Source organism: Ceratotherium simum, chromosome 25 (assembly GCF_057802395.1).
Source record: "Ceratotherium simum simum isolate JZ-2026a chromosome 25, ASM5780239v1, whole genome shotgun sequence".
Taxonomy (NCBI): domain Eukaryota; kingdom Metazoa; phylum Chordata; class Mammalia; order Perissodactyla; family Rhinocerotidae; genus Ceratotherium; species Ceratotherium simum.
Window position 1 is genome coordinate 11,343,463 of NC_141924.1, and position 23,717 is coordinate 11,367,179.

The 23,717-nt window shown below is 57.2% G+C and overlaps 1 protein-coding gene across 1 annotated transcript; it reads left to right on the plus strand.

The window, feature by feature from the left end:
• On the plus strand, positions 1-23,510 carry NPTXR (neuronal pentraxin receptor). The gene is made up of 5 exons (XM_004438023.3): positions 1-731; positions 13,360-13,585; positions 15,683-15,930; positions 18,763-18,942; positions 19,258-23,510. Exons 1-5 carry the CDS (start codon positions 150-152, stop codon positions 19,480-19,482), a joined length of 1,461 nt encoding a protein of 486 aa, XP_004438080.2. The 5' UTR covers positions 1-149; the 3' UTR covers positions 19,483-23,510.
• Positions 23,511-23,717: the final 207 nt, after the last annotated feature.

Sequence of the window (23,717 nt, forward strand, 5' to 3'; positions counted from 1 at the left end):
CCCGCTCCTCGCGCTCCCGCTCCGGCCTCGCTCGGCCCCGCGCGCCCGGGCCCCGCGCCCCGACCCCGCCGCCGCGCCTGCCGGGGGCCTCAGGCGCCCCCGCCGCCCGCCTCACGCTGAAGTTCCTGGCCGTGCTGCTGGCCGCGGGCATGCTGGCGTTCCTCGGTGCCGTCATCTGCATCATCGCCAGCGTGCCCCTGGCGACCAGCCCGGCACGGGCGCTGCCCGGCGGCGCCGACAACGCCTCGGCCGCCTCGGGCGCCGCCGCGTCCCCGGGTCCGCAGCGCAGCCTGAGCGCGCTGCACGGCGCGGGCGGCTCGGCCGGGCCCCCAGCGCTGCCCGGGGCGCCGGCGGCCAGCGCGCACCCGCTGCCGCCCGTGCCCCTCTTCAGCCGCTTCCTGTGCACGCCGCTGGCGGCCGCCTGCCCGTCGGGGACCGAGCAGGGGGACGCGGCGCCCGGCGAGCGCGAGGAGCTGCTGCTGCTGCAGAGCACGGCCGAGCAGCTGCGCCAGACGGCGCTGCAGCAGGAGGCGCGCATCCGCGCCGACCAGGACACCATCCGCGAGCTCACCCGCAAGCTGGGCCGCTGCGAGAGCGGCCTGCCGCGCGGCCTCCAGGACGCCGGGCCCCGCCGCGACGCCATGGCCGACGGGCCCTGGGACTCGCCCGCGCTCATCCTCGAGCTGGAGGACGCCGTGCGCGCCCTCCGGGACCGCATCGTCCGCATCGAGGTGAGCGCCGCGCGCCGTCGGGGCAGGCTGGGGTGGGAGGGGCCGCTCGAGGGCCTCCCGAGTCCAGCCGCCACCGCCGGGCGGAGGGACCCTGGGGAGGCCCCCGCGAGTCTCTGAACCTCAGGTCTCCCGTCTAGGGAGGATTCAGGTAGGGCACGCGGGCCGGAGTCTGACACTGTGACTGAGGCACAGGGGGCGCGCGGGAAAGGGTCGTTTCTGATCCTTTTGCCTCCAGGCACCTCTGTAAGCCCCAGTTTTTGCGTCTGTAAAATGGGTATAACAGTGTCCACGTGCAGTGAGAATTGATTAAAATGTAGGTATGTGGAAATGCTTGGCACGTACTAGGACCTCATTAAATGTCCGTTTCATTTCCTTCTTCCAGACACCCCCAAAGCAGCACCAGCCCCACACTCACTCCCTATGGTCAGGAGATAGGATGCGCTGTCCAAAGCACTCGGGATCCTCCTCTCCTGGCCGAAGATCGGGGGATACAGTGTCTCATAAGCCAAACCCAGGTGCCTCCCACCCCCGTATCCCCCACCGGGGCTCAGACCGGGAACCGAAGGCAGGAGCTCAGATGGCACTCACCCAGCCACCATATCTGGAATCTGGCAGCTCTGGGATGGGGGCTGAGTGGAGAATAGGGCCCCACCCTGGTTCCTCCTCCTCCACTCACCTTTTCCAGACGTCCTGGCTCAGCCTCGGGGTCCAACACAAGGGGTCCGACAGGGGGAGTCTGCTCTTGTCTGTTGTGTGATACTGGGCCTTTCTCCTTTGAAGTCGCCAGACCCCTACCTCCCTGTGAGAACCTATTTGGGGCCCCCTGGAAGGGGACAGACTAGGCAGGACAGACATCTGTGAGGCACTGACCACCCCCAGAAATCCACGACTCCCAGACTGCAGGGAAGGAGGTTACCAACAAAACTGGATCTGTGGAAGGAGAGGGAGAAAGAGACCAAAGCACGGCTGCCCCCTTTTCTACCTCCCCCCAAACCCAGGGCAGCTGGCAAAGGCAGAGGGAGGAGAGACTGGAAGGAAGGAAATGCAGGGACGCCCCCTCCCGGGGCTCTCTTTATTCAGTCTCTGGCCGGCCGCACAGGCGATGCCTCTGTGGAAGGTTGGCCATGCCCACAGCCCAGCGCCCCTCCAGAAAGTCTGTGCTGGTGTCGGCACCCTCCCTACCCCGCAGGGTGTCAGCGCTGCCAGGCTGCTGTCACAGCCACCCCTCTCACCTTACAGGTGAGAAACCCTGAGACTTCCAGGTGAGGGACAGAGGCAGGAGGAAAGCCTGGGGTCTTGTCTGCCAAGCCAGCACCCCCTTTTCCCACCCCAGCTCTGAGATTTCCAGAATGAGAGAGCTGAGAGCAGGAAAATAACCAGGGGATGCTGAATGTCAACAGTGAAGGGAAGTATCAGTTTCTTCACCCATAAAATGGGGATGATAACAGCACCTACCTCACTGGGGCGTTAGGAGGATTAGGTGAATTAATCTCTGTGAAGGGCCCAGAACCGTATCTGCAGAGGGATGCTCAATCAATTTGAGTGACTGCTATTTTATCATTAAGCTATAATATTACCAGTTTTTAATCTTATTTATTTATTTTTTTGTGAGGAAGATCAGCTCTGAGCTAACATCCATTGCCAATCCTCCTCCCTTTTTTTTTCCCCCCCAAAGCCCCAGTAGATAGTTGTATGTCATAGTTGCACGTCCTTCTAGTTGCTGTATGTGGGACGCCACCTCAGCATGGCCGGAGAAGCAGTGCGTCTGTGCGCGCCCGGGATCCGAACCTGGGCCACCAGCAGCAGAGCACACGCACTTAACCGCTAAGCCGCGGGGCCGGCCCCTATTACTAATTTTTTAAATAGCCAAAAATAAAAACGGGAACAAACACTCCTTTTAGGAAATAGATTTTTATTAATGTAAAAGAAAGAAGATTTTGTTTTTCCGTAAACTTCCTCTTGCCTGCCCTGGCCCTGCCCCCACACCCAGATGGCACCCGAGTTCCTCCCGTGTTGGGGGCTGGCAGCACTGGGCTAGCCCTGGACCTGTTCCCCCAGCACCTGTGCATTTGGCAGAGTAGGCTCCCCTCCAGTTAGCCTGCTGAGGTTGGGGGGATCCTGGTGGCTGGGATTTGGCACCAGATCAGCTTCCCAGGTGGGGGGAGCCGTGGCTTCCCTGCACACACCCCTCCTGATTTCTGAGGGCAGTGGACGTGGAGAGAACAAGGCAGGGGGCTGCCTGCCCATCAGGTCTGCCTTCTGGGCTGGCAGTGGCCAGAGCCAGTCTCTTTGGGGTCTTTGGGACGGGCTGGGGTCTGGAGCCCAACAGACGTGGGGTCAGTCTACTGGTCTCAGCTGGACCCCATGCAGCCTTTAGCCACTATCTAGTTTCTCCCCTCTTCTCATCCAGTATCCTCAAAAGGATGCCCCAGATTCTCAGGGTCTACTTTCTCACCACTCGTCTCTCTCCCACCATGGGAGAGAGCACTGAAAGTGCTCGTGGTGACATCACCAAAGTCGATCAATTGAACGGGAATGTTTCGGTCCTTGTCTTGCTAGACCCCTCTCCAACCTCTGACCCCGCTGATCAGTCTCTCGTACTGATCTCCATGGCCTTGGCTTCTGGACACCTCTCAGCTGCCCCTCCTCCCTCTCTGCTTTTCTGTCCCCTTGTGGGGTCCTCCCCCTTCAACGTTCACGCTCCTCCTGGCTCTCCTCTGTCTTTCCCTGGGTAAACTCAGCCACTCTGAGGCTTTGAACACCCACTTCACTGTGGTGCCCCTGGAGCTTCGTCTCCAGCCCAGCTGACTCTCCCGAGTTCCGGACCAATAGATCCAGCTGCTTCCTGAGCATGTCCTTCTGGATGTCCCACTGCCCCCTACTCTCATCATGTCCCAACCTGAACTCAGGTCCTCCGCCAGGTATGCTGCTTCTCAGGTGTGCTCTGAGAAGCCAGGCTTGGCTCCTCCCCAACCTTGTCCTTCCAGTGGCCTCATCTCTCTGTGGGTGCTTGCAGCAGCCTCCCTGGTGGTCTCCCAGCTCCAGGCACACCCCTCCATCCACCCTTCTCCAGGCAGCCCCAGGGGTCTTCCTTAAACCCACCATGGGGCTCCCCTGTGGTGTGAACTCCTCAGCCTGCTCCCAGGCTGCCATTGCCCATCTGGCCTGTTTCCCAGTTTCTTCTTGCCTCTGCCTAGATTACCCCCAGTGTACCATACTCATCATTTAAGAGTCTGCTGTGAGGACACCTCCTCCCAGAGGCCCTCTCTGATCACACTCTGTCCCTTTCCTACTCCCACCGGTGCTCCCATAATCCTCAGCACATCCCTGCCCATCACCACCTGGCACATCTCTGCATCTCCCCCTCCCCCTCCCCTCAGGCCTCAAGTGTGAGCCACGTTTGAGGGCTTGGGAGAAATTGTCTTCTTTTCTATTTTTTTTATTTTTGTTGTTATTGTTGTTGCCGTTTATTGGAAAAAGTCAAAAGGTATTTTGGGGGAAAAAATTGCATTTAATTCTACCATTTTATCCGTTTTTACCGCCTGCTTTTGGTCCTTTATCAAACGTAAACCTTGTTCCAGAGTTGTGTTGCTGGTAATTACCATCTTCCTGCGGGCCGTAATGTCCTGGGATCCGTCGCCAGCTCCACCATCCATCAGTCTCTTCACCATCTTCTGTTGCTGGAGATATAGGTTGTTTCTAATTATTTTTCTTCTAGATACTCATTGCAGGATCAGTTTCATGCAAGTAGTTGTTTGTTTTTTTCTTTTTAAGTCTGTTGAATTATTTCTTTAGGCTGAATTCCCTGGAGTGGTATTACTGGGTCAGAGGATATTGATTTTTTATGACTGTGGCCAAGAACCACTTTCCAAAAGGGTTGGGCCATTTATGTGGCAACCGGCCATCTCTGTAGGTTCCAGTGTTCCATTTTTGCACTAATTTAATATATGTGTGAAATGAAACTTTAAGACGGATTTAAGCAGAAATTCTTTGACATAAACCACATCCTTAACCCAGCCTGGCAAGCTGGTCACCTCCGTCAGTCTGAGAGTGGGAACCGTGGTAAGGAACACCCTGATGATGGTCACAGGGGACCCTGGACTTAGTAATTATAGCTCACACTTACTGCACTTGCCATATGTCAGCCACTGTGCATTATCTCATTAAATCCTCACAAAGTCTCTCTGAGGGAGGTACTATTCTATCCCCCTTTTATAGATGGAGAAACCAAGGTTCAGAGAGGTTAAGCAACTGGCCCAAGGTCACACAGAAGTGGAGCCAGGATTTGACTCTTCAGTGTCTGGCTCCAGAGCCCTTGTTCTTCATCATTAACTCTAGATCCATCTGGAAGGGTCAGACCTCACCTACCTTCAGGAGAAAGAGAAAGACAGGTGAGGGCAGTGCCTCATGCTGGAGAGTGCCCTGGACCATTCCTGCCTCAGCGCACCGCGGGTGAGAAGGCTCAGGGCCCGTCCTCAAAGGCTTGTCCTGCTGGCTGGCAGGATAATCAGGAGGCTCGCTTGGAAGCTTTGCTGATAGCCATAAATAACAACGACAGGTAACATTTATTAAGCACTTACTGCATACGTATGAGGTTATTCAGTAGGCTGCACACATTCCTATCTTACAGGTGAGGACATGGAGGCTCAGAGAGCTGGAGGGATCAGAGCTGGGGAAATCACCGCCGCCCTCCTTCAGTTTCCCGTCTATAGAATGATATAGTGGGCGAGATGCTCCCTGAACACCTTGCAGCTCAAGTATCTTCTGAAATAGGAAGGCTGGGTGGCACACAGTTGAGTTTTAGCTTGTGACGTTAGGCTAATCACTTTCTCTCTCTGGGCCTCAGTTTTCTTATCTGTAAAATGGGTGGAAGGAGGGGCTGGGTTGGATCTGGCCCCTTTGGGCTCTAAATTCTGAGTTCTTGGGCAGATGCCTCCTGATTAGGAATTGCATGGCGGGTGGGCGGGGGTGTGTGCTACATGTATGCAGGCCCCGAGTCCCTGTCCACCCACTCCCAGACCTTCAGTTTCTCAGGGAAGTCTGCAGATAAACATAGTAGCTCAGAGACTCTATTGGAGCCTTTTCTGAAGTCTATTGGTTGCTTTTACTTTTCTCCTACATTGCTGCCCACTCTGGAAGCTTCTGCCATGGAGGGGCTGTTTCCCCCGAGCCTGCCTCTTTGGCCATGAAGGGGGCCAGCAGAGTGGGGAGAGACAGTTCTCTCCATTGGCCTTTTGTTTGAGGATGTGGAACCTCAGTGCCCTCCAGCCACCTGCAGACTCCAAGGGCCCCTCTCGCTGTGGCTGGCCTCCCCCCTTCTCCAGGTGGGGCACCCACCCTGGGAAACCCTTAACCCCTACTCCTGGTGATATGGCACTTTTGTTCTAGCAAGAAACCTGGGGTTTTGAACCCCAGCTCTGCCACCTGCTTGCTGAGACCTCAGAAAATTCCTTCTCTCTGAGCCTCAGTTTTTCCATCTGTCAAATGGGAGGGGGAGGCAGGCTGCCCCAGAGGACCCCTCTTGCTCTCTCATCCTATGCCCTGAGGCCTCTCATCCTTGGCAGGCCTTGCCCCGGGAGTGGAGACCCTTCCTGCTGTCCCGAGCCTGGCAGGAGCTGCTTGCGCAGAGGCAGGACCCCACCTGTGGGCCTTTTTTTGTGTGGTGTATCTTCCATTCGAGATATGTAAGAGCACACATATCTCACTTATAAAGTAGCACACAAATCTTGGGTGTACAGCTCAGTGAACATTTCTGGGTGAAGACACCCGTGAAAGCACTCACTACCCAGATCAAGAATCAGAACATTTCCAGTGCCCCAGAAGGCTCTTTTGTGACCCCCAAAGTCCATGCTTCCCCGAAGGCACCACTATTCTGGCCTCTGTCACCAGAGGCCAGTTTTGCCTGTGTTTGAACTTCATCCGAATGGAGTCAGACGGCTGTGCCCCTTGTGTGTGCTGTTTTCATTCAACTTTATGTCTGACATTCCATCGTGATGCCTGTGTCAGTGGTTTGTTATTTTTGATGGCTGTGTAGTGTTTTGATGTATGGACATACCTTAATTTATTTCCGTATTCTTCTATGGATGGACATTTGGGTTGTTTCTGGTTTTGGGTTATTAAAATAAAGCTGCCAGGCACATTCTTGTGATATTTTCTGGTGGCTATAAGCCCTCATTTATCCTGACTATATCCCCACGAGTAGGATGCCCGGGTCCCGGGAGAGGCGTATATTTAGCGTTAGAAGGTCCTGCCAAACACTTTCCCAAAGTGACAGTAAGCATGTGCACGCCCACTCACGGGTGAGGCTCGCCAGCCTCGGTATGGTCATTTTCAAAACGCTCCCGGTTCTGGTGGGCGTGTAGTGGACTCATTGTAGGCTTAATTTGTATTTCTCTGATGATTCATGATGTTGAGCACCTTTTCAAATGTTTACTGGCCATTTTGTGAAGTGCTTGCCTGTAGAAGTGGAGCGAGGTTGGGGATTGGCGCCCCTCACCGAGTGAGAATGCACTGGGGTTTCCCCAGGACAATCTTGGGCGCGTGATCCCTGCGGAACGCTGGGGACAGGGATTGAGGCAACCAACCCAAAGTGGAAGCACGTATGTGCCCCACACACCCCTCATTTGACTCCAGGTGAAGCCAAGGCTCAGAGAGGCTGAGTGAGTTGCCTAAGGCCACACAGCACGGCAGAAGCTGAGCCAAGACCACAGCCAGGATTTTCTATTGAAATGGGCTGAGGGTGGGGTCTGCAGTCTTTGCTGCAGATTTTTGGCTGAGGCTCAGAAGGTGTGCGGGCAGGCAGGGCCTGAGAGGGAATTCTGTGGCCTTCTCAACACAGCGGCTTTTCGGGGTGTACTTGAAGGGAGAGGCGAGGGGGGCTGGGGTTGGGGGTGTCCTATTAGTCTGGGGCCTGGGAGCCCAGGAGGGTGTCTGGGACAGACCCTTGGAGAGCCTTCTCCTGTCCTTCTCGCCCTCCCCACGCACCAGTCGCCCTGACTCGGAACCCCCGGGCACAGAGGCCCATTGGTCTTCCGTTCATTACAACTCCAAATTGGCCTTGGGGACAGGACCAAAGATCCATCTGCCCTCTGCCACTTGCTCTCCTGCCCCCTCCCCACCAGGGTTAGACAGAGACAGAGCGGCTGCTGGGCCGGCTCCTGGAGGGGAAGGTGGGAGCAGGCGAGGCCCCTCTGAGAGGCCTTCCCTGGCTCCCCTGGCTCCCTGTAGGTGTTCTTGCTGTCAGGGCACCACGTCCGCCGCCCCCACCAGGTGAGAGTGCCCCCGGTGGCAGGCTCGGGCCTTATGTGCCCCTGGAGCCACAGCCCCTGGCACAGAGTGGAGGCAGCAGGGCTGGGCGCGCCCTCTGTGCCAGCCAGTTCTAAGGGCCTTACGATTTAGTCCCACAAGAACCATGCGACTGTTACTGTCTCCATCGCACAGATGAGGAAACCGAGCTCAGAGAGGTTAAGGACCTTGCCCAGGCCACCGAGCTGGGACTGCAGTCTAGGCAGTTTGGCTCATGGGCCCACCCCCGCATGGTTACTACTCACTACGCTCTCCTGCCTCTCAATAATAGCGAAAAATAATAATAATAACGATTATGACCATTTATCAGCCACTTCTATGCCAGACTTTACATATGATCTTTCATTTTGTCATTACTTATATCCCAAAATGTAGATACTATTATTACCCCCATTTTACAGCTGAGGAAACCAAGGGTCAAAGGAGTTAGCAGCTGGCCCAGGGCCACAGGTCTAGTAAGTGGGGAGCCTGGAAGTGACGCAGACCTGTCTGACGTGAGAGTCGTGCCTGTACCTGCGACGTCATGTTGCCCCAGCACCTGCTGGTGGAGGGATGAATGAATGAGTGAGTGAGTGAGTGCTCTGCAGTCCCTCCAGAGAAGCCCTCTTTCCCTCTCCCTGTGGAGCGTCTTAGCTCAGGCATGAGGGAAGCTGCCATCTGGAGGGTGAGCAGGCATTGGCCAGAGGAGGTGGGGGTGCGGGAAGAGTGTTCTTGGCAGAAGGAACAGCATGTGCGTGCAGAGGCCCTAGGGTGAGAGGGAGCCCGGGGCAGCTGGGAACTTTCTGTGAGAGTGAAGCGTAGCCTGCAGATAGCAAGGGCTGAGGCCAGAAGGGCAGGGACCTTGTTGGTGGGGGAGGGGCTGTGGAAGGATTTTAGGCAGGACAGCAATGTGGCTGGATTGGCAGTTAGGTGGCTGCTGTGGCTGTTGTAGGAGTCAGGTGACCGTGGCCTGGATCAGGGAGGGGCAAAGGAGCCAAGTGAGGCTACGGCGGAGATTCAGGGTTAGAGTCTACCCTCAGAGACTCTGCTTTTGGACTTTTTCCCTGTTTTTTAAAGAAAATGCTTGCGAAGTATCTCAGACATACACAAAGGTATGAAGAACACCCTCCAGGTCGCCACGCGGGCTCAAGGACCGGGACGTCTGCAGCTAGCTGATACTCCTCCAGGGCCTCCCCACTCCCAGCCGCCAACCGCCCACCCCCGAGAGGTGGCCACCACCCGCCTGAGTTTGTGTTTCTCTCTCCCATGCATTTCTTCGTGCTTTTACAAATACGTGATCTAGTTTTGAATCTTTGCAACTTTATGTAAATGGTATCTACTGTTCTGTAACTTGCTTTTTTCCTCAACATTATGATTAAATAAAAAGATTTATGATTGGGGATGGAGAAAAGTGGGCCCTTTCAAGAGATGTTTAAGGAGTGTTAGTAATAATAGTAGCTGACACCTGCATCACACTTCGTGTGCCGACTCTACCCTGAGGGCGTTGTATCTATTAACTCATTTAATCCTCACTACAATGCTATGTGATAATATTATTATTGTACCTTTTCTTGCTGATGGGGAAACTGAGGCGCAGCAACCTTACACAACAAGGTCACTGGGCCGGTGGAGCCAGGGTGTGAGCCCGGGGCAAACGCACACAGGACTGGGGGTGATGGGAAGGGGGAGATGAGAAGACCCAGCCTCCACCACTGCCGCCAAGCCTGTTCCCTTTCCACCCCACCCTGCCGCCCCTGGAGCTGGCCCTGTGCTGGCCTGTGCAGGGGTGAGCTGTGCAGAGGGCGAGATCCTGACCCTGAAGTCCAGCACTTTCCCTCTGCTCCCCACAGGAAAGAAGCAGTCCCCACCTGGGGACGGGGTTACTGCGTCTTCCCCGCATCCTCGCAGCCTCACAGCCACCCGCCTAGGCAGGTCCCTCCTATCTGGGCCCTTCAGTGAAGCTGCCCCACATGGTCTGACACAGCGTGCCAGACCCTCCCAGCCTTCTCCAGCCACTAGAACCTCTTCTGCTGGCCCTCGAGGCAGGCATGCAGCCGGCACTGTGCCCACTTGGCAGACCAACAAACTGAGACCCAGACTGTCAGGGTAGGACCGAAGAATGGGAACGGGTTCTGGAATCAGAAGGGCCTGGGCCAGGGTCCTGGCTCTGCAACTTCGCAGCTGTGTGATCTTAGGCAGGTGGCTTCACCTCTCTGAGCCTCGCTTCCCTCGTCTGTAGAGTGGGCCTCCTTACTTCCCCTGGTTGTTGAGAGGGGTTGTGCAGTGGTTGCATGGTACTTCCTCAGTGCAGGACCTGGCACGCAGTGCATGATAAGGAGGGCACCCACTGCTGGTAGCATCCTTATTACCGAGTGCTGATGAGCCCGGCACGTGAGCGCTGAGCCAGACGGAACCCCGGGCTCCGGCTCCAGGCCCCATGTTCTCACACCAAACCCCACTGCGGACTCCCAGCGCGACAAGCTGTGGCTTCCGAGCCCCCATTTTCCTGCCTCATCAGGAGCGGAGTGGGGGTGACGGCATCGTCATCCCCCCACCGTCTTAGGCTAGGGGCCCACTTGGCATCAGGCTGGAAGCCCACGCAGCACAGCCTGCACCCACAGCAGATGGCAAGGGGAGCGGCCTGTTCTTCTGATTCAGACAGTGGGGCGGGGAGGGGGCCACGCGCGATCCGGCGAGCCCACCTCCTCCCCGGCCTTCCTGTTGGCGGCAGGGCTGGTGGCTCTGACAAAAGAACAGCTTGTGCGCCGCCCTCCTCAGCCCGCACGGTTTCTCCTCGCAGCTGCGCCTGTGTAAATAGCACTCGACGTCCTGTTCCTCCCTGGCAGGTGCTGCCCCCTCTTAGGGGGGGGACGCTCTGGGGGAGAGAGGCTCGGGCTCCAGAGGTGTCAGCGTTGCCCAGCCCCAACGTTGTGGAAAATTCAAAAGGACTTCTGCCTCAGTTTCCCCATCTGTGAAATGGGGACAATAGGCGTACCAACCAAAACGAGTGGCTGTGAGGATTCATGAGTAAATGCATGTAAAGTGCCAAGGACGGGCCTGGCACACTGTCTCATTGGGGCGTGTGCCCCTCATGCCAAGCTTGGCGCAGTGGGAGGAGGGAAACTGGGGATGGAATGGTGCTGGGGCCAAGGAGACCCAGCGCTGAGGTGGAATGCACTCGATGAGCTGATTGCCTCAGCCCAGGGCTTCCTGGAGGTCCAGCCAGCTCAGAGGCAGTGGGTGGTTGGCGCTGTGGCTCCACAGGCCGCCCGTGCTCAAGGGAAGTTTCTTGAGGTAGCAAGCTCCCCGTCAGCTGATGTAGTCAAGCCTCACAGTGTGCATTCAGCTGTTACAGTCCACGAGGGCTGTTACTTCCACTCCTCCATCCTTCATCTGTCCTGGGGATGGACAGAGTGGGGCCGGCTGTCCCTGTTTTACAGAAGGGGAAACTGAGGCTGTGTGTGTAGTCCAGGTGTACTGAGCGGCACACCCGTCCATGCCCCGCCCACCTCGCCTGGCCTCCACCCTGGCCTGGTGGGCCCAGCAGGCGTCTGCGTGAGTGGGCGGCTGTGCCCTCTTACATGGGACACGGCGGGGATACAGATGGTCCACTCTGGGCCAGGCTGGGGCTGCGCCCTTCCCCTTCATGCCATCGTTTAATCCTGACCACAGCCCTGCCAGCTGGGCGTTCCCAGGCCCCTTCCTGTAGATGAGGAAAAGTGACGCCAGAGAGGTTAGCCCACCTGCCCCCGCTCTCAGGCTGGAGCGGCAGAACCGAGTGTCAGTCCCTCCAGCTCCTCAGCGTGAGGTCACATCACTGTCTCTGGTGGCACTGTCTGTGTCCCTTGTGTCGGGCACTGAGCATGGCAGTGACACTCTGCCTGCACTGCCCACCCCACTCCCCAGCACCCTGATGCCAGGGACACATTTATCCCCTCAGTAAATAGCTGGAAAACGGGCTCAGAGAGGTTCAGGGACTTGCCCAGTGTCACCCAGCGAATGACCAGCAAGGCCAGGGCTGGGCCCGTGAGGCTGGGGAGGGGTCCTCTGCACTTGCCGCGCGGCCATCCCTGCAGCTCAGAGCATTTGGGGAATGCAGGGGGCTCTTGTTCTGTTCGGCTTTTGGCACAGCGCCCAGCCCGTATAGGTCCCGGAACATTCTCTCAGTGCAGGAACTAGGAGGATTCAGTGAGCTCAGGTCTGAGGCCAAGTCTGGGGGCAGGGCCCTGGGCCAGGCGGGGCGGGAAGTGCCCGGGCCCCTGGGGAGGAAGCATCAGCCGGCCAGGCCAGCGGGGAACATGGGGGAGGGAGGAAGCCAGGGGGACCGGGAAGGTCTAATTTGGCTCCTAGAAGCTCACTGAATTATGAATCTCCTGCCGATGTCCCCGTGACATGTCTGCCAGAGACTGCCGCCTCCCAGAGTCTGGACTTGTGGCCTCGCCTGCCTTCCTCCACCCCAGAGGAGCTTCCTACAGCAGGAGAGGGGGAAGGAGAGGCCACCCTGGCTCCTGCTCCAATTCTTCTGCCCACTGGGGGCTTAATACAGGAAAAGGGGGACTCTGTAAACACTTTGTCCTCATCCTGGGCAGGCTGGAGTGTCAGAGACCACCCAGGAACACTCTGCTCTAGACAGTAGTTACAGTAAACAGCCTCTGTTTCTTGGCACCTACCACTTAATCATCCCCGCAACCCTTCTAAATAGGTACAATTGTCCTGTGTTGCATGTGAGGAAGTGGGTTCAGAGAGGTCAAGGCATTTGCCCGGGGTCACACAGCAGATTGGTTCCAAAGCTGGATTTGAAACCTGGGCTGTCTGACTCCAGAGTCTGTGATCTTAACCACATGCTACCCTGGAATGGTCACACCACTGAAGCCCTGTTCCAAAAGCCCCTGGATCTGCCCAGTGCCCATACTGAGCCTTGCACCATCTTAGAGAAGCTTGTGGAGTGAATGGACGAAGACTAAGACAGTCCACCCCTTCAAGGGCCTTTCAGTTATGAAGGACTCGGGCAGTGTCTCTCATCCCGGCTGCACGTTAGAACCCCTGGGAGCTTTTACAGGGCGCACTGCAGCCCTCCACCCTCACCACAGGCTGCAGTGTCCTCGAGGGCAGGAGCCAGCCTGCTTTCAGCTCACCATCAGGCACCAGCCCTGGAAACAGCCTGCTAGGCACCCAGGACGCGTTGCTGCCTGAAGTTGGTGTTGCCATCCCCATTTTGCATATGGGGAAGTTGAGGCTCACCTGGGGTCCCTCGGCCGGGGTGGTGGGCATCTCCGAGCCCTGGGCCTCTTTACTTCCTCCCTCTGAGTGACCTCACATGCCCCTTTCTCTGCCCTGTGAGCAGCAGGAGCTCCCAGCCCGAGTGAACATCTCGGCGGCCCCAGCCCCTGCGCCCGCGGCGCCCACCGCCCTGCACTCCAGGATGGACGAGCTGGAGGGGCAGCTGCTGGCCAAGGTGCTGGTGCTGGAGAAGGAGCGCGCGGCCCTCAGCCACAGCGGGCAGCGGCAGCGGCAGGAGGTGGAGAAGGAGCTGGACGCCCTGCAGGACCGCGTGGCCGAGCTGGAGCACGGTGGGTCCCGGGCCCCGCAGAGGCCATCGCAGGCAAGGCCTTGGTCCTGAGATGGGTCTGTGGGGTGGCAGATTCACTGGAAAAATATTGTCATGCTCTCCAGAGGCTAAAGGTAGACGGGATGTGGGGAGGAGGCTGCAAAACCGAAGGGGGACAGAATAATTGAGGGATGTCATTACTGTCATTAGTAACAGTTAGCACTGTCTGGCACTTGTCATTATTATGTTCTGAGAGTGGGCTAAGTCCTTGACACATCAGCTGGTCCAGGGATGGTACTGTTATTATCCCCATTTCACAGATGAGGAAACTGAGCCTCAGAGAGGTCGAGTGACTTGCCCAATGTCACACAGCCAGTAAGTAGTGGATCTAGACTTCAAACCAGGTCTGACTCCGAAGTCCATGCATTTAACCACCCCACAAAAGGGCACCTTCAGTGAATCAGGATTTTTCATTTGTTTAACACCTGGGCCTGGCACTGCCGGGGGTCAGAGAAACATGATGTAATGGACGGTGTACAGGTATGAGCATCAGAGACCTGGCTGCTGGCTCTACAGCTGTCACCAGCTTGCTCTGTGGCTTTGGGAATTGGCTTCCTTTCCCCAGGCCTCATTTCCTCATCTGAAATGAAGATTTAGGACTCATGAGCACTCAGGGATCTTTCCTCTTTGAAACTTTATGCAGACAAGTTAGGGAAACCATGAGCAATTAGTTAAGACTGGCTTAGATGCAGGACAGGAGTTCAGGAGAAGGAAATCCAGGTGGCTTCCTGGAGGAGGTGGACCTCAAGCTAGTCCTTGAAAGCAGAGGTGGAGAATGAATTCTGAAGTGGAGAGGCCGTAGCAGGGGCACAGCTACAGGGGGTTCATAGCCTGGTGGGTTGGGCTAGCATCCTGGCTGGAGCTCAGGGACAGGAAAGGTGAACTCATCCCTCCTGCCCTGCCGCTGGTCCATCTACAGGGTGTCTCCTGAGGGACTGGGGGAAATGCCCCCTCAAGGGGCTGCAGGGCAGAGACAAGGGAGGCAACTAGGCTGGATGTCTGTGTGCCCATGGGCAAGTCATGTCCCTTCTTGGGCCTCAACCTCCTCATCTATGAAATGGGTTTAAAGAGGCAGTCACTGAGGCCCTTCCTCTCTTACCGTGCTGCCCCACATCAGCCTTCACCCCCAGCCCCAACCAGACCTGAGAACCCTGGGTCACCATCCTCCGCCCACCCCAACTCCCAGCCCTCAGCAGCCAGCTGGGGGAGGGGGACACCCGGCTGGCTCCTGCCTCTTCAAGAACCAGGAACGAGGAGGTACCAGGCAGATGGCAGTGCCCGTGGACGCCTACCCTGGAGGTGCATGTGGTGGGTGTTACCCCCCCGCCCTCGGGAGGCAGTGACTCCTCCGTCCACCCCCTGCAGAAAGCCCTCTGATATTCAAGACACAGCGTCTCTGAAACTCTGAGCTGGAAGACACCATGGAGATGGAGGAGTCCCAAGATTGTCCTGTTCAAATCCCAGCTCTGCCACTTCTAGCTGCGTGGCCTTTAGACCGTTCCTTAATCTCTCTGCACCAAGGTTTCTCATCTGTAAACTGAGGAGTATAGTAGTGTCTACCTCGTAGGGCTGTTCCAGAATGAATGAGATAATGTACATAAAGCACTCAGGACTGTGCCTGCCACGTAGGAAGCACTGCATAGTGCTTGTTAGATAAATAGGCAAAGAATGCGAAAAATGGTAACAGCAATAGCTAACATTTCTTGAGCATTTACTATGGGCCAGGCCCTTTACATGGTTTGTCCCTGGGAGGAAGGAAATAGTCTTACCCCATTTTACTGGAGAAACCGAGGCCCACAGAGGTTCAGCTGAACCTGTCGAAGGTCATGCGGCTGCAAGTGGTGGAGGCAGGACTTGAACTCAGGATGTCTCAGGTCCAGAGCCCTTGTTCTTTAGCCACACCCCTCAACACAGATGCGGAGGGAGTAGGGAAGGCCACGGAGGCACCTGGCACTAGCAGGTGCCCAGGGACTAGCAGCCTTCATTCTGGAGTGTGCCCTGCCCACCCCACCCTCGTCAGTGTCCACTGACCCCTACGTGTCCACCTTGCCCCCCCCAGGGTCCTCGGCCTTCAGCCCCCCTGACGCCTTCAAGATCAGCATCCCCATCCGCAACAACTACATGTACGCCCGCGTGCGGAAGGCGCTGCCCGAGCTCTATGCCTTCACCATCTGCGTGTGGCTGCGGTCCAAGTCGGGCGGCACTGGCCAGGGCACCCCCTTCTCCTACTCAGTGCCTGGGCAGGCCAACGAGATCGTGCTGCTGGAGTCGGGCCACGACCCCATGGAGCTGCTGATCAATGACAAGGTGAGCGGGGCTGGGCAGAGCGGGAGGGAGGGGGCCAGGGGCCATCCTTCCGGGAGCCTCTGCACTGCGCTGGGCTCCAAACACATGGGCCCTTTCAGTTCTCCTGCTCAGCATTCTCAGCACCCGTGAAAGGCCTGCTGTGTGCTGCGCTGGGCTCTGGGAATATAAAGACAAGCCAGACCTGGGGCTGGCTGAAGAGGGGCTGTGTCCGGAGGAGGCTGTCAGCGCTGGTGCTCCCCTGTACAGAGGAGACACGTGAGGCTCGCAGAGATCAAGTGACTTCCCCAGCAAGCGTCTGCCCCCAGGGCCCTGCTCCTTCTCCTGGACAAAGAGAAGGAAATGAGGTCCAAAGACCTACCTGGGGAGGAAGGGCGGGAGGTGGACTCCCCTGCCCTCCCCTGCCCCTGCCCTCCTCCTCCCCTGCAGCCAGCCCTTTGTCCCGCCCCTCTCGTGGAGAGTAGAGTGGAGCCGTGGCCAGGCTCTGGGCCTGAATGCTGGATCTGAATCCTGGTTCTGCCTCTCACCCGCTTTGTGACCTTAGACTAGTCACTTACCCTCCCCATGCCTCAGTTTCCTCGTCTGTAAAGCAGGAATGATAATAGTCTCTACCTCATAGGGTTGTGGTGAGAAATAAGTGGCTTAAATACGTGTAAAGGGCTTTGAGCAAAGCCTGGCATTTAGCAAGCCTCGATAAATGTGAGCTGTTTTTATTATCCCAGGCCCTGTGCTAATAACACTTTACTCACATTATCACCCTTGCCCCTCCCAAGAGCATGGAGAGGTAGATACCCTGTTATCCCCATTTTGCAGATGGAAAAGCTGAGGTTCAGAAAGGGCAAATAACGCACCCTGGCCACACAGCTGGTGAAGTGGTGATGATGCGATTCGGGGTCTTGGGCCCCAGAAACCACATCTTCATCCACTGTTCTACCCTTGGGCCACCCATCTTCCTCATACCCGGGCCTCCACCCCCACAGCCCGCCCCAGGCCTGGCTGCAGGGCAGGACAAGGACAGGTCTTGGGTGGGGGGAGTGATGTGGCAGGGGCATGGTGATTGAACGGGGAGGAAGGGGGTCATCTTATCACCCATTCCCCCCAAATATCCTCCCCCTGCCTGCCACACTGCTTTGGGTCTTGCAGGCGTGGTGGTCTTCTGAGACTCCCTGGAAGTGCCTCCACCACATGTTGCACCCACTCATGACCAGCCCACAGCCACAGAGAGCTGCTAGGAGTGGTTGACACCCACCAGAACCCTGTTCAGCAGGAGGTGCCTGTAGTGGGTGTCCTGGAGGAGGAGGAAGGAGATGAGCCCAGGGGGCAGTGAATTTCTCTTGTGGCCCAGTAGGTTCTAAGAAGACCTGGGTAGCTGGACGACATCTTGATCCTGCTGCCCTGTTCCCTTCATGTGCCCCCTGGCTGCCATCCTTGGCTCTGCCCACCCACGGTCAGCTCTCAGTTCTTAGTAGAAGAAATTCAGCACCCTGGACAGGGCATGGGGGCAGCCCTCTTCCCGGACCTCTGGAGTCCTTTTGAGCACTGACCTCACAGGCTACTTACAGCTCCCCTTTTATTCCAGCCTCTAAGCCTTTGCTCCTGCTGTGCCCCCAACTTGGCTTGCCTTGCAGTGGAATAGTCGGAGTCCATTGTCCTTCCAGATGTGTTTAGACTCTGTGTCTTCTGTTCCCACACCCCCTGTTTCTCTGCACCTTCACAGCCTCTGCACCTCCCCAACGGCCTCTGTTATTTTGTCTTGTAACATTGTTCCTGAAGTCCTTCCCTCCTGTGCAGACTCAGCTCATTTACGGCTAGGACCAGAATCCGTATCCCCAGTGTCCAGAACAAGGCCTGGCACCAAGTAGGCCTCAGAGAATGTTGCATTAAATTGTGATCTCAGAGAATGGAGGAGATGAAAGAGCCCTACGGGAGCCCCAACTCCACAGGCAGCAAGTACCTTTCATCTCACAGGCCAACTCTAATCAATCAGCAGTGGCTTCCAAGAGCACCGTGATGAGAAAGATCTGAGGCTGAGCTCATGATTTTTTTTTTTTTTTAAAGATTTTATTTATTCATTTTTTTCCCCCCAAAGCCCCAGTAGATAGTTGCATGTCATAGGTTCACATCCTTCTAGTTGCTGTACGTGGGACTCGGCCTCGCGTTGGACGGAGAAGTGGTGCCTCGGGGCGCGCCCGGGATCCGAACCCGGGCCGCCAGCATCAGAGCGCGCACTTAACCGCTAAGCCACGGAGCCGGCCCTGAGCTCATGATTAATTAGTCATGTCTGCCTTGGGTGGAGGAGGTGGAGGTGGCTGTATATTAGCCTTCCCTTGCCTGACCTCCTCGCTTTACAGATGAGGAAATCGAGGCCCAGGGAGGAAAGAGCAGCCTTCCCAAGGTCCCACAGGGGGTTGGTTGGCAGAGCCAGGGCTGGAGACTGGTGCCCAGCCTCTGAGTCCAAGTCTTGTTCCATTCCACCACTGCCAGTGCTTCTTGAGTCTAGCTGTGTGTTGGGTACTGTGTGAGGTATCCAGGGGAAGGTAGGATTGTGGGATGCTGCTCCTGCCCAACGTGACCTTACAAGCCTGTTAGAGAGTGAATAAACTACCTGGGAACACCAACACTGAACAGTCCCTGTGATCTGAGTGAAGCTGCCTGGTTAGGTGGTGGGGAAAGAGGAGAGAGTGGTCAGAAAGACACTGGGCTGGGCGGAAGGGGAGGGTCACGCCTTGGGTCAGTCCCGGGAAGGAAGGCCATGGGTTTCTCGGCCCCCACCCCACTGCTCCAGCCTTGGGCCTTGTGGCACCTCTGACCTGGGGCTTGGGGACCTGTGTCCAGGTGGCCCAGCTGCCTCTGAGCCTGAAGGACAACAGCTGGCACCATATCTGCATCGCCTGGACCACGAGGGATGGCCTGTGGTCTGCCTACCAAGACGGGGAGCTGCGGGGCTCCGGAGAGAACCTGGCTGCCTGGCACCCCATCAAGCCTCATGGGATCCTTATCCTGGGCCAGGAGCAGGTAAGGCTCAGGGTGATATCGGGCCTGAGACCCAAGTAGACATTCCACCCAGGGCCGCTGTGGAGGAGGGGCTAGATGGAGGGACCCTGAAAGCATAGCTGTGATCACTCAGTCTGACCCAGCCGTTATGCCAATGGGCAGAGTGAGACCCAGAGAGAGCAGAGACCTGCCCAAGGGGCTGGAACTTTGGGGCGGGGCTAGAACTTTGGGGCGGGGCTTCAGCAGGGACAGAGGCCTGACTCTCTGAGTCTACCTGTCTTTTCTGCTCCCTCACTCCATGTCTCTCTCTCCTTCCTCTCTGCTCTCTTGGCCCAGGATACCCTGGGTGGCCGGTTTGATGCCACCCAGGCCTTCGTGGGTGACATTGCCCAGTTTAACCTGTGGGACCACACCCTGACACCTGCCCAGGTCCTGGGCATTGCCAACTGTACCGGACCGCTGCTGGGCAACGTCCTCCCCTGGGAAGACAAGCTGGTGGAGGCCTTCGGGGGTGCAACAAAGGCCACCTTCGATGTCTGCAAGGGGAGGGCCAAGGCATGAGGGGCCACCTCATCCAGGGCCCCTCTCTTTGCCTGCCAACTTGGGGACCTTATGGGGAGCAGGGGCATATTCCCTCCTCAGCCTACCCACACTCTGACCTCCCCTCCTGCCCCACTCCTGGCCATGCCTCCCACTTCCCCCACCCATTCCCACACCTCCAGAATGCCCTGCCCTGCAATGGCTGTTCCCTAATCCCACTTGGAAGGGGACAAGCAGCTCAAGTCAACAGGGCAAGCCTGGGGTGAGTCCAGGGACTGACAGGGGGTGGGTGGCAGTGCCCACGGCTCTGTCCACCTGCCTGGCATTAAACTGGAGCCCTATCTTACCCCCACCCCACCCTGTCCCATCAACCACATCTCATTCCACTGATCTTGACAGCATCCCCCACGGGGTTGTGTATGGGGGAAGCTCCCACTATCTCAGTGGCAGGGGTGGCTGTCCACCCCCTGTCTGCCATGCAACAGGCCTGTCTCCTTCCCCTTCAGGGCCACAACAGGCTGTAGAGCCGCTCCCCAGCTGAGAAGGGGGTGAAGAGACATAGGAGACTCAGACTCCTCCTCCATTGTCCCGCCAGCTGCCGGTCAAGGGCAGTGGGATCTTGATGGAGCCTCTCCCCTCTCACCCCCACCCGCACCCACACCCTCCCTCTTCCTCCTCTTTCCTTGTTTTTTTGTGTGCAGTGGTTTGAATGTTGGTCCCATGCTTGGCCAAACCCCACCTCAATTTCCAGGACATTCCCTTCTCAGCTCCAGCCTGGAGGATTAGGGACCAAGACCCCCAGAGGCCAAAGGGCCATAGTCACCCCTGTGCCGACCCACAGCTGTGCCCACTAGCATGGTCACCTCTCCCCCTCTGTGCCCAGGACAGTACCTGGGCCACTGTAGCCTGGGCTGGGAGCAGCTTGAGGCAGAGGCCCTGTGCCCCAGGGGACCCAGGCTCAGGCAGAGCCACATTACCCACCCCCTCTGCATGGTCCTGCAGCCTCTGGGGAAGGAAGGAAGAAGCTGAGAGGGCCGGGAGAAGCCTGGAGTGGTGGGCAGAGCACTGGATGAGGAGGAGGAGCCCTTGGTTCCTAGCCAGCCCTGCTGTGTGGCCTTCTGTAAGTCCCTGCCCTCTCTGGGCTGGCCTTCCTCATTTGTGAGCTGAGGCCCTTGCTTTCGTCATTCCTGAGAGCTCTCCAGATCAAACGTGAGATGGTCTGTGATTCCAAATGGATAGGGAGGGGCAAGCCTGAGAACCTGCCTGGTGACTGAGGAGCAGAGCAGGGGCAGGTCCGGGGACTGAGCAGCAGGTAGCATCTGGCTAGGCGTGGGTCAGGGCCAGCAGCTGGCTCCAGAGAGTCAGGGGCAAGGGCAAAGGTCAAGGCAGACCAACCTCACACACAGATTGTAAAAATCAGCTCTTCTGGATCCCCTCAGCCTGTCACCTTTGCCTGTCTGAGAGTGTCTCGAAGGCCTGGTGGCTTCCTGGTCCCCACCCTTGAGTCCTCACCAGCTCCCCGAAGAGAGTGGAAGAATGTTAAAGCTGAGAAAAGCCACCCAGTCTGACCCCTTGCTTGTACAGATGGGGACGAGCTCAGAGAGGGCAAGTGACTTGCACAGGATCACGTAGCACAATGGGGCAGAGCCAGACCTAGAACCCAGGGCTTCTGACTCCCTCTTCAGTGCTCTTCCCCCCACACCATACTCGCTGCCTGTGAGGGTCCTTGAGTCCAGCCTACACATAAGAGGATGGACATGTGAGAGGTCAGCATCCTTTCCCACATGACCACTGGAACATCTTCTTTATGAAACACAAACATCTGGGCATCTTCCCCCAGGAGGAGCTGGAAGAGAGGTGTGATCTCGGGCCCTCTGGCATGAATAGAGAGCCGAGAATGCAGGTGGCCTACCCCGGGTCTGGGCAGCTGCAGGCTACCCGACTCGAGTGGGCACTGGTGCCTTTTGCCCCCTTTTTAGCCTGAGGCATGATGCAAGAGCTGCGGGCTGTGGGGCCCAGTGCCACGGAGGCTTGTCTAAGACCTGTTGCCTCTAGCCCCCAGGTGCTTGTTTCCGTTTCAAGAGCACAAATAGACCGTTCAGCACCTCGGGCCCAACTCCCCCTAGAAGGAGCGATGGCGTGCTTCAGCCAGAACCTGCGGAGATCTGGGTTGCCCTGGCAACAGCCAATGACATCAGCCCAAGTGCTGGGTCAAGCGTCTCATAATGACATACGCTGTTGCTGGGTGACGGCGGAATTCAGAACTTAGATTTCGGGGACACCAGGCTTTATTGGGTTTCTGTTATTGTTTTTAAGGAAGCAGCTTTGGTGGAGGCCTTGGGGGAAAGAAAGTGTCTTAGGGAGAAGAGGATGGAACTTGATCCCTTGAGCCCACCCAGAGGCATCTTCCCAAGTCCTTTGTGCTTTGTCATGGTGGTGATGAGTCCTCTGACTTCCGAGCCTCGCTCCTGTGCTGAGTCACCCTGGTCAGCCCTCCAGAGGGAACAGGGGCAAATTGGGGGTGTTCAGGTGCAGGCTCTGAGCCTGGGCCATTGGTGAGTGGCCCCAAAGCCCTGAAGGGCCCACCCCTTCATCCATTGATCATTCTTGGGACCTTTGCCGAACACCTGCTTGTGGATTCCAGCTTTGATATCCTCTTCAGCTGCTCGTGGGCACAGCCAAGAAGACAAGGGAAGAGGAGCTAGACATGGTGCTCGGTTGCGTCCCGAGCTGCTCCTGGCTAATAACGATGCTGGAGCCCCTGTTTGTTGCTTCCTTTGTAAGTGTCAGGCACCATGCTGAGCACCTCACGGGCACCGTCTCATTTATCCTCACAACAGTAGTAAGCTAGGACTGTTCTTAGTCCCATTATACAAGTGAGGAAACTGGGGCACAGAAAGGTTAAGTAACCTGCCCACTGTCAATCAGCCAGCAAGTGATGGAGCCCAGAGTTCAAACCAAGGCAGGTTACATCCACAGCCCACCCCAGAGCCCAAGGGGACAGGCGCCTCCACTCCCTGTGGACTGGGATTTGGGCATCATTGCTCCTTGTGGGTTTTGGCCTGAAGGGATGTGCCTGACCCCATTCACCACCCCAATGGGGTCTGAGGTAGAGAAACAGGCACGGGATGGGCTGGTCCCAGGGCCAGGGTCCACTTGGGTGAGGCCGTGGGAGGGGTCCCTCTGCAGTGTACGCACCGCCTCAGACCTTCTCCAAGTGGCTGGAGTTTCCAGAAGAGCTGAAAGGGAAAAGGAAGCTGGACCGCCTCCCGGGAGCCCCAGGCAGGGAAGGGGAGGAAACTGATATTTCTCAAACTCCTGCTTTGAGCCGAGCCCTGTGCCGGGTGCTTCACAGCACTTATCTGCCAGATTTCCCCCCTTTGTGCACGTTGTGACCCAGTCAACGTCCCCAGGGGACAGATCCCCTCGCTGCAATTGTGCATGGCCTACGACCACAGATTTGGGCGGGAAGGGCTCTTAGAGGAGGCAGAGCCCTTGTTTTATAGATGAGAGACTGGAGCCCAGGGAGGGTGAGCAGCCCTCAGGGCCACCCTGCTGGGACACAGGAGACCTGAACCCAGCCATCTGTCTCTGCATTCAGTGCTCTTTCCATGACACAGTGGCCCCTCTCCCCCCAGGACAGGGTCCCTCCTTTTCTGGATTTCCCAGTACCCCACCCCTGAGCAAGCTGGGGAAGGGACCCCCTCCCAGAGATGGGACCACTGTCTTCACCTCTTTGTCTCAGCTGCCTGCCATCCCAAACCCCACCTCCCTCCAACCCCTGACCCTGCTGAGTGGGGAAGGGGCTCGCGTGGGCCCAGGCTGAGCAGTGAGTGAGCATGTCGAGCTGTCAGAAAGCAGTGCGCCCAACTGGCGACCCACCTCCCGCTCCCCTCCTCCTCGCCGGATTTTGTACATAAAGTGACATGAGAAGCAACACGTGTGTGTGTGTGTGTGTGTGTGTGTGTGTATGATATATGTCATGGCTTTTGTTACTTTTTTGTTTTTGTAAATTTGAAAGTTCAAAATAAACATGATGTTTACTCTGATGCTCTTCTTGCCAGGGTGGGGCTACCCCGGGGGGCACCGGGCAAGGAGGTGGCTACTTGGGGCCGGGCAGTAGGCGAAGACAGAGGAGGTGCCACCTTGGTGCTCCAAAGCCTCACCCAACCCCACCTGTGCCCCCCAACATGACAGGTTGTGCCAGGTCCCAGGTGTAGACATACCTCGTTTCCCAGGATTTATGCAGGAAGGAT

What these genes read in the sequence shown, in the direction of transcription:
- NPTXR (XM_004438023.3), top strand. Translation starts at nt 150, where the DNA reads ATGCTGGCGTTCCTCGGTGCCGTCATCTGCATCATCGCCAGCGTGCCC. An exon ending in ACCGCATCGTCCGCATCGAG is followed by an intron (nt 732 to 13,359) that starts GTGAGCGCCGCG and finishes CCCTGTGAGCAG; the next exon opens with CAGGAGCTCCCAGCCCGAGT. An exon ending in AGCTGCTGATCAATGACAAG is followed by an intron (nt 15,931 to 18,762) that starts GTGAGCGGGGCT and finishes ACCTGTGTCCAG; the next exon opens with GTGGCCCAGCTGCCTCTGAG.